At 44.7% G+C, this 9,146-nt stretch overlaps 1 protein-coding gene across 1 annotated transcript; it reads left to right on the top strand.

Annotated features, from left to right (window-relative positions):
* Window positions 1-240: 240 nt before the first annotated feature.
* Window positions 241-8,923, top strand: LOC125432695 (myeloid-derived growth factor-like). The gene is made up of 5 exons (XM_048496530.1): window positions 241-508; window positions 1,861-1,911; window positions 3,294-3,355; window positions 3,625-3,731; window positions 8,383-8,923. Exons 1-5 carry the CDS (start codon window positions 341-343, stop codon window positions 8,460-8,462), a joined length of 468 nt encoding a protein of 155 aa, XP_048352487.1. The 5' UTR covers window positions 241-340; the 3' UTR covers window positions 8,463-8,923.
* Window positions 8,924-9,146: the final 223 nt, after the last annotated feature.

Here is a 9,146-nt window from a genome sequence, read left to right as displayed (position 1 = left end):
AGCTCAGGTTCTTCTTCTTTTTATCTAGAGGCTTCCAATTATCCAAAATTTTATGCAAGTTTCTTTCTCACCAGGAACGACAAACGCCCCCCACAAAGGGTTAAACTCTTATTAGTTCAGTTAGAAGCCTGCCCACTTCAAATATGGCTGCCTTAGAACTGGTCTAGAACGACAAGCGATACCGTCCGCAATTTTCGTCTCCCTCCCGCCTCGAGAACAGGTTAGCCCATTTCAAATATGGCCACCGCAGGATTGCGCGAAAAGTCCCAGCGGCTGATGGAAGAGAACTAAAATTGACCCTCGTCGCTTGCCGTACCAGAAGTAGTCACGTTTTTTAAAGATGGTGGCACCCATATCAGTCAGTGAGCGGCGGCTCCGGCATGTTTTGCTTGTGCTCTTCTTCTTTTTGCACGTTTTTTTCTCCGCAGCGAGGGGCGAGGAAGGCGGCAGCACGGCCGAATTCGACGTGAGGCCGGGGGGGATGGTGCACTCTTTCTCCAAAAGCCTGGTGAGGAAAGAAAACCCTCCAGCCAGGTGGAGACAGCTGATTGGCTGAGCCAGGCCTGGTTTCGGGGGGCGGGGCGGGGAATGACTTGTATACCGCCTTTTTGATTGGGGAACTGAGTTGCAGGGGGCGGGGCGAACGTTCTCGCTTTCTGATTGGCCGGCGGCGGCAAAGCGCTCTCCAGGTTGCTGGCCGTTTTGCCCCTGCTGAGTGTCCGTAGAAAGTAGATTTCTCCATAGCTTGCTTTATCTTGGGCGAGGGATTGATTGACCCCCAGGGGCAATACTGCTTGGCATAGATGTGTGTGTATATAATATATGCACGTGGATACGTTATTATTTGTTTGACTTTTACATGCGTGTATATGTCTGCATATGTGTGTATAAGTTATTATTATTTCTTTTGACTCCCATATGGGTGTATGCCTATGTTTGTGTGTATGTTTGTGTGTATATTTTCATTTATTATGTGACATCTATTTGTGTGTATATATGTGTGTATGTATGTGTATATATTTTCATTTATTATGTGTATATGCGTGTGGGTGTATATCTGTATTTATCTACCTACCTATCTATCTCCTGCTCTTGAGCCCTTCGGGGATAGGGCAGTATATTAAATCTAATTAATTAATTAATTAATTAATTAATAGGTCATACCAGAGGTCTTGGGGCGGGTCATAAATATAATAAAATCCAATACAACCTAAGAGCAATGACATCTTATTAAATTTACTTTTAGTCGGATTAAAATTGTGCTGCATGAAATACTGTGCACTCTATCTCTGTTGATATGATGGTTTCACTGTAGCATTAGTAGTAGAAATAAATTTTATTAGATGATGAGAGTATGAGAAGTCATAGTAGTAAATTAAAAAAGAATAAAAGGGATGGTGGCTGATACTATCATAGCTAAGTAGATCTGACACCCAGACTGCTGCACCACCCTGGAACTCAGTCATTGCCTGAACAACACCTCTGCTTTCAAGCAAAACCCCACATGTTTGCCCACACAATATGCCCTATTCAGTTAACATACCAGTTGTGAATTTTCACCACAAATGTTGGGGTGTTTTTGCTATCCTAAAAGCATGTCAGGGGAAGGGTAGCAAGTCTCAGGGTTTAGTCTGAAGCTTTGGGGGGGGGGGGGAGAAGAGGCAAGTTAAATCTGTGTTTTTAAAAAATTGATCTCCAGAAGAGAGATCAACCCAGTGTATTACGCTTCATTCTGCTTCCCTAACCGTATTCTTTGCCCGAATCCAACTTGCTCTGTGCTTGCCAAGTGCTCTGATAATGTTCTGCAAGAGAATAAACTATGAACTGTTTAAAGCCTTAGGGTTTTTTTGTGTTTTTCAGGGAGATTATGCATGTACTTTTACCTACGCAGCTCAGGGTGGGACAAATGAGGTGAGTTTCTTCGTCCTGGAGGGGGGTTGCTTTTGTTTAACACCCCCCCCCCCCCGAGTTTGGTTTCTGGTGGTCAAGCAATGTGCCCATCTCATCCAATAAGCACATTGTTCTTGAAGGAAAATGTGGATGATAGAGCGTTGACATTTTTTAATTTCATTTTTTTGTTTGATTTACTAGGCCACCTATCCCCTTTCGATCTCATGGTGGCTTACAACATGAATAGAACACATAAAACCATCTAAAAATTAAAACACTCCAATGTATAAATTCTGATAAACTGCAACTACTTTGTCCAGGTGACATTTCATTTCACATTTAATTTATATCCTGCCCTCCACCGAAGGGCTCAGGACATGGAGCAGCGTTCCTTGGCACGCAGCAAAAAGGTCATTTTGGGCAGAGAAAAGTTCCCTCCTTTCCCTCCCCTCTTCCTTTCAGAGTATTACAAGTGAAGAAAAGCTGAAACTTTGGTGGGCTGGGGTGCAGCTTGCAGCTGAAAACTGGCGACAAAAAAGCTTGAGTTCTTTTACTGGTGAGCAGCATGAGCAGTATACCTTGTTGACGCTGGGACCTGATGAATGGACTTTCATTGATCATCAGCAGAAACCCAGAAAGATTCGGATTTGCTGGTCTCCTTCTGTTAGAGATAAAGAATCTGGCCACTGCATGCATATCAGAACTGGCTATTCACAGCAAAACTGCTTCTCTCAAACAATAGTCTGATGATACCTGGAGCTTCCAAATTGCCTCTGACTGGCTGTGATGCTGATGTACTTTATAAGATCCCTGGCTGGAGTATGTAAGGATGTTGTTGGGTCCACTGGGTAGTGTAGTTCACTGAGTTGGAGATCTTTTAGTTTGTCCATTTGTGGCAGTCTGCTGCAGAAACTATCTTTGACTGCCAGATAATTGGCGGTATTCCAGAGATGCAGAAGGGAATCAGGCTATATTGTGGGGTCTGCAACCTGTGGCTCTCCAGATGTTCATGGACTACAATTCCCATCAGCCCCTGCCAGCATGGCCAATTGGAGGCCCCCTGTAGATAGTCTAGTCTGGCTTGTCTTTTGTGTCTCTAAGCTAGTAAATTGTAGGACTTTGTTAAGAGGAAATCCCCCCCCCCCCCCCCCCCGATGTTTGTGTCTGTTGTCCATAAATAATGGATTTATGGCCTTCTGGAGAAAGTGTTTCTTGAGTGACTTAATGTTGACTTTGCATCTCATATAATGTGTTTCTTAATATCTCTAGCTTCAGCCAGGGAGGGCGGGATAAGTGGAATAAACTAAACTTGGATGCAGCGGTCAAATGCATCAGGTGCGGTTACGAGGGGATTGTGTAGCTGGGTTCTGAGACTAACCCCTAGTCCCTCTTTTTCATCCTAGCAGTGGCAAATGAGCGTTGGAGTCAGTGAAGACAATTTGCTGTTCTCCTGTTCAGTCTGGAGGTTTGTACAAATTGCTCTCCTTTGAAACTTTAAAACTGGGTGGCCTTCAGCGAGCCCCTCCCTTGTCCTCAACACCCCCACCCCGCAAGTGTGGGGATATTAATTCTGGCCAACATGTGGAACCTTTGTGAGGATTACAATCACAGACGATGCACTCTAAACAGTTCTATATGTTTGATAATATCCTATCTAATTGTCTCTCCTCTGCTTCCCTGCCTTAGTATGTGACTAATGCTTTCTTTCTGTGTCTGAGGATTCCCCCTATGAAGTGCCAGTAGCTCAGAGACTGTTCGCATGCTACGCAAGAGCCCTGACTTCTCTTGCAGCCGAGAGGCGGCTACGCCAGAGTCAGCCTCTCAGGTCTCTGTCGCCGCAGGTAAGCGTCTCTTCTGGTTGGGGATTCGCCAATGCTGCCCTGCACTTCAGGGCAGCATTGCCGGGTCTCTGCAGTCCTCCAGAGGGACGCTGCACAAGACAGTGAGTGGAGCCAACGGGGAAAACAGCAGCTTCCCAGTGGTGCAGTTCGCACCGTGCTGTGGAGAACATGCTGTTTTTCAAAAACCTCATTGAGCGAGGTTTTTAGGGGCGGCTTCATGCCACCTGGGGAAAGCCAGGATGGCGCTACACGCGAGCAGCAATGCATCCTGTGTAACGGTCTCCCAGGGACGGGCGCTTTTTGTTGTCCCTGGAACGCTGTATTTGACCCGTGTGGAAAGGGCCATAGTGCAGCTGAGAATTACCTTGACTGCCATTGCTACCTTGGAGAGGGTGCTGGCGTCCAGCCAAAGATACACTATGTCTTATTTTCAGGGGATGTCTTATTTTTCTTTGTTCTGTTTGTTGGGCATGCTTCCAAACAAAAACTTTGCTACGTCTTACTTTCGGGGGATGCCTTATATTTCAAGACTTCAGCAAAGCCTCTACTACGTCTTATTTTCAGGGGATGTCTTATATTCGGGGAAACAGGGTATTAAACTCCTCAGGGGAATAGGATAAGGGCGGGGAGAAGTCTGGTGAGACGGAAAGAAGCCGGCTTATATTCAAATGCTAAGATGATGGTACTCTTTCACGGGGATGATTGGGTCTATGCGTTTGGTGCTAAGGAGAGCCATCCAAGTAGCTTTGCAGTGCCAAAGGAAAGCTGGTGCTGAAATTGTGTATCTCTGTTTTTTCCCCCCCACATAAGTTCCAATTCACACTTCCATCACATTTACATGCGTGGACCCACAAGCTTTCCTTTCATGTAAATTGTGAACGAGAGACCTTCTCGCGCCGCGAAGAGATACACCACTAGGAGCCAGAGCCACTCGCTGCTCTTCCCAGCAGGCGCTACACAGACATCTGTGAGTGTTGGAAGACCTGTGCTTCTTCACACTTCCTTCACTCCCCCTCCTCCCGGTGTGAACCCAGCCAATGTTCCTGCTGCCACAAAGCTTTACTAAGTGACAGGAAGCATCCAGGTAAAGGCGGAGGTGTTAATTGGACGCTGCCGTCCAATATCACTCAGCCAAATCTTGCAAAGTCGGCCATTTTTTTAAAACAAAGAAGTGACGGGAAACACTGAATCAGGCTCAGGAGCAATCATTCAAAAGGGATGCATTTTCTAAAAGGAAAACATTCCCTTTACGTATTATATTTCAGTCCTAAAAATGTCTTTGGAAGAGTCTGCGTTCTTGAAACAAATTCAGGGATGCTCAGGTACTAAGAACTGAAACCTTTTTCCAAGTCCCATAAATTGATCCTAATCCTCTAATACCATTCCCTCCTGAAAAACAGCACTACTCATTTGTTACTGAGCCAGCTGCTCCCTTTCGACAGAATTTTATTAGAAAGAATTGATTTCAGCAGCTCACGCTATTACATTTCAGTGAATGAGATAGTAGTATATCTTCCACCTTGATTGTAGTAAGCAGCTTACTAAAATGAAGGTGGGATAGATATATATATATTCAGTTTCAGTGACCTTTAATAACGTTAAAAACTCACAACCAATGAAATAGTTATAACAAAATTAGAAGGGGAAGACCATAAAAATGACTATATAAATAAAATTATAGGACTAACAAAGCTAGTAATTATAGTATATCCATAGTGGTGGATTCAGCCGGTTCGCGACCACTCGCAGAACCGGCAGCAAATGGGGCTTGTAAACAAACAGTTGTTAAATTATTTGAATCCCACCACCGGAACTGGTTGTTAAATTATTTGAATCCTATCACTGCATATCCACCTGCTCATTGATAAATGCTAGTTAGAATGTCCCTTGTAAGTTCTCTTGTTCTGTGCAGCATTCCCGATCTGCTAAAAATAACAAGGTAAGTTCTCTTTCAGTTCTAGATGTGATGGTGTCTGTTAAAGGTCTAATCTAATGAAGACAAGCAAGGCCCATATAGATGTTTGCAGATGCATTCTCTGTCTCAGTAGGCTATAATCTGTTGAGAGACCAACTGAGCATTCCTGACTTTAACACAGGCTAATTTTTCTAGGCAGCTTCATGCTTTGAAATTTCCAGGATGTTAACAAACTTTGCAAGTCAGATTCTTTCAAGTTACATTATAGCTGTACAGCCAAACGCAACAGTTTACTATATTAATGCCTAGCACCACCTGTGCTCGCCTCATATACTTTCGCCAGTTGCTACACTTCAAACGCGAATCGCCTATATAAATAATAAAAGACAATAACAAGAAGGTGTTTCATTTGAAAAAAACCGGGATCATCTGTTAATGTACACAATACATAGACTGCAGGCAGAAGGCTACCGGGCGCAAGATAAGCATCCTCCTTTGCTTTTAAAGATGGTTCTTATTTGGTTAAGTTACACGTTATGATGCAGACCAATCAAATGTAAGTGTTGTTTTTTATGTGATATATTTGAGTGGTCCCATCGGGATGGGTAGAGGAAGTGGATCTCATTTCCTGGCTATATTTGGTCACTGACTGTAAATAAAGTTGTTAAGGCTGTATCTTCTTCTTCCTCTTCTGTTCTTCTTTCTTTCTTAATTTCCTGCTTCCCATTGGCATCAAAACACCCACAAGATGTCTCTCCAGCCTAGGGAGAGGAGAAACATATAAAGTCTTTGAATGACTCTGTGCTTATGCTTCCTCTCCCTCACCCCAAAACAACTCATTGTTTTGTGAACTCTGCAGAGGTGTAGCAAGGGGGAAAGCACCCGGTGCACCGGTATGTCCTCTGCCCTGCCCCGCAGCTCCCCTGTCCTGCCCCGGAACACCCCACCAACTCCTCGAACACCTCACTACTGGAACGCCTCACACCCTGGGGCGCACCAGTGCATTGTAGGCCCTCCCTTGGAGCTGCCTGACCTCCTAACCCACGCTTTGGATTCTGATACAGGGTGATATTACTGTAAGCACAAAAATGCATGTCCGCTGGAGTGGAGCCAAACAGACAGCATCAGGCAGTGTCTACAACTTTTGTAGTAACTCTTTCAACATTTCGGGCAGAAACTCTGTGTAATGGGAGGTCTTCTAAAATGAACATATTGTTTGAAGATATTTTCCAGCATACACACAGCTTACTTTCAGTCACGCAGTGAAGATTTTTACCCAGGCATGTGCTGCCTGAGGAAGGTTTAAAAATACCTTCTCAAAGAATCTACCCAAGAGCCAATCAGAAGCCCTGCTGAGTCCAAGTCCCAAGTGATGTCGTTTCTAATTTCTAGAAAAAAACACTTGGTCGCTACAGAGATCACGCCACTCTTGCATTATATAGTTTAGAGTCAGGAGGTGCAATGTATCCCCTGCCCAAGACAAACTGTTCCAACAGTAAACATTTGACCGACCACTTCAAGTGGTTGTGCAACTGATCGTGACTTTGATTTAAAGGCTTCCAACTCCCTGGAAATGGCTACTTTGGAGTCCAGTGGAGAATTTTTATCATTTTGCAAGTCAAATAAAAATAATGGTTTCACATGCATTATAGGCCACGGCTCACTGGCTCCTCACGCTCCAGCCACATAGTGAAATCTTCGAAACTGAACTAATTGGGTATCCAAGTCTATTTTGTAGTATAGTTGATGGGTTATCCTAGCACATCCTAAGCCAGTGGTTCTCAACCTTCCTAATGCCACAACCCTTAATATTAAAGTCTTCATGTTGTGGTGACCCCTAACCATAAAATTATTTAGGTCTCGTTCCTAAGACCACCAGCCATGTGTTTTCCAATGGCCTGAAGTACTCCTGTGAAAGGGGTCGCTCGACTCCCCAAAGGGTCAATTCACAGGTTGAGAACGGGCTGCTCATGAGGAACACCCTCGGCTACCACACGTTTTTTAATTGTGTTGTATTTGTGTTGTGCTTTACCAGAAATTCTGCTCTTAAGATCCTAGTGTGATGCATCTTGGGTTAGACTATCTTCTGGAAGGTGCCCTTTTTCTGTCATGCCAAAAGTGACTTATGTGGAGGTCTCTGCCTGTCCATCCTGCCAATTGTTTACAGACCTGCTCAGCAAGGAATTCTTCTCTGGAGATTTTCATCCCCGTCTGAGGGAGGCGCTGGCGTGTTGGAACACTCCCCACCTAGAGTCCACCAGGCACTAACCCTGCAAGAGTTTAGGTGCCTGGCTAAGATCCCCCTCTGTACCCAGGTATATGGGTGATCCCTCCTGGGTGGTGCCTCCCCCCCCCTTTCCCCTTACACTTGCCTGTGCTAGCTCCCTATTGGCCCAGCCCAATTTCTGAAATGTGTTGGGAGGACATTATAGGAAATGGATTATTATGTATTTTTAGGAGAAGGGTTAGAGTGGGGAATGGAGATAGTTTTTAAATGAGTTTTTGTGATCGATTTGTGACTGCTTGTTTTTTGGTATTTTTAGGATTGTACCCCACCCAGGGACTCTGGGGATGGGTGGGAAATACATACACAGCAAATAAATAAATCGCAGAACTTTCTTGGCATTGCAAGAAATGCTCAGCCTTTAGGTCCAACAGGGTTCCTGAGGCTGAACAGTTCTGCCATTTTGCTTGTCCTGCGCATCTTACGCCTACGTTGTCGTCTTCCTCTTTCAGTATCGCACAAGGAAGGCAAATTCCGCTCGGAACTTTCCAAGCTAGTGATAGTTGCAAAAACGGCCCACGATGAACTGTGACCCTTTAGCCGGAAGAGTCTCACCTGGAACCGTATGGCGGAAGAAGAGGGTGCATCCACCTGTATTTTGCCTGATGAGGATTGTCGGGTCAGGGTTAAGACTTCTCTTTTGTATGCTGCGATTTGCAGGCATTCCTGGGTGTTCCAAATCACTCAGTTTTGGGGTGGGCCATCTGTTACCTTCTGCTTTTGTGATCCGACAACTACAGAAAGTTCCGTTCAAAGTGAGGGACGTGAGTGTGGGTTATCTTCTGCAGTTACCTTTGTCAGTCTGGAGCTGCAACGGTGGAACATCACAGAATTCACCCTTCTGGTTCCTCCAGAGCATTTTCAAACCAGAGGGATTTTTTCTCTTTTTTTATCTTCCTGCCTCCTCTCTGCCCACATAATTTGGTTCAATAATGATGAAGGACTCCAATTTTCTTTATTTTCCTTGGAATAAATCATATATCTCTTAAATTAGACGTTGTGTCTTTTTCTTTCACTGCCTTTAAACCGGGTTTGATTCCCTGCAGAGGCATACCTAGGCAAACTGGAGCCCTGGACAAAACTTGAGTTTGATGCCCCCCCCCAAACTTGAGTTTGATGCGGCCACCCTCCCCACCATGACCAAATAATGATTTTTTCCACCAGGTCGTTTCAAAGTCACCATCACATTATAGAACAGGCCCCAACTCACAAATCT

This window comes from Sphaerodactylus townsendi, linkage group LG05 (assembly GCF_021028975.2).
Source record: "Sphaerodactylus townsendi isolate TG3544 linkage group LG05, MPM_Stown_v2.3, whole genome shotgun sequence".
NCBI lineage: Eukaryota > Metazoa > Chordata > Lepidosauria > Squamata > Sphaerodactylidae > Sphaerodactylus > Sphaerodactylus townsendi.
Note: the sequence above shows the minus strand (reverse complement) of the source record. Positions and strands in the feature narration are given on the sequence as shown.

Bases quoted from the DNA above. Each gene is read 5' to 3' on its own strand.
- LOC125432695 (XM_048496530.1), top strand. From the start codon at position 341: ATGGTGGCACCCATATCAGTCAGTGAGCGGCGGCTCCGGCATGTTTTG. The intron at 1,912-3,293 runs GTGAGTTTCTTC...TTTTCATCCTAG, and splicing joins CTCAGGGTGGGACAAATGAG to CAGTGGCAAATGAGCGTTGG. The intron at 3,732-8,382 runs GTAAGCGTCTCT...TTCCTCTTTCAG, and splicing joins TCAGGTCTCTGTCGCCGCAG to TATCGCACAAGGAAGGCAAA.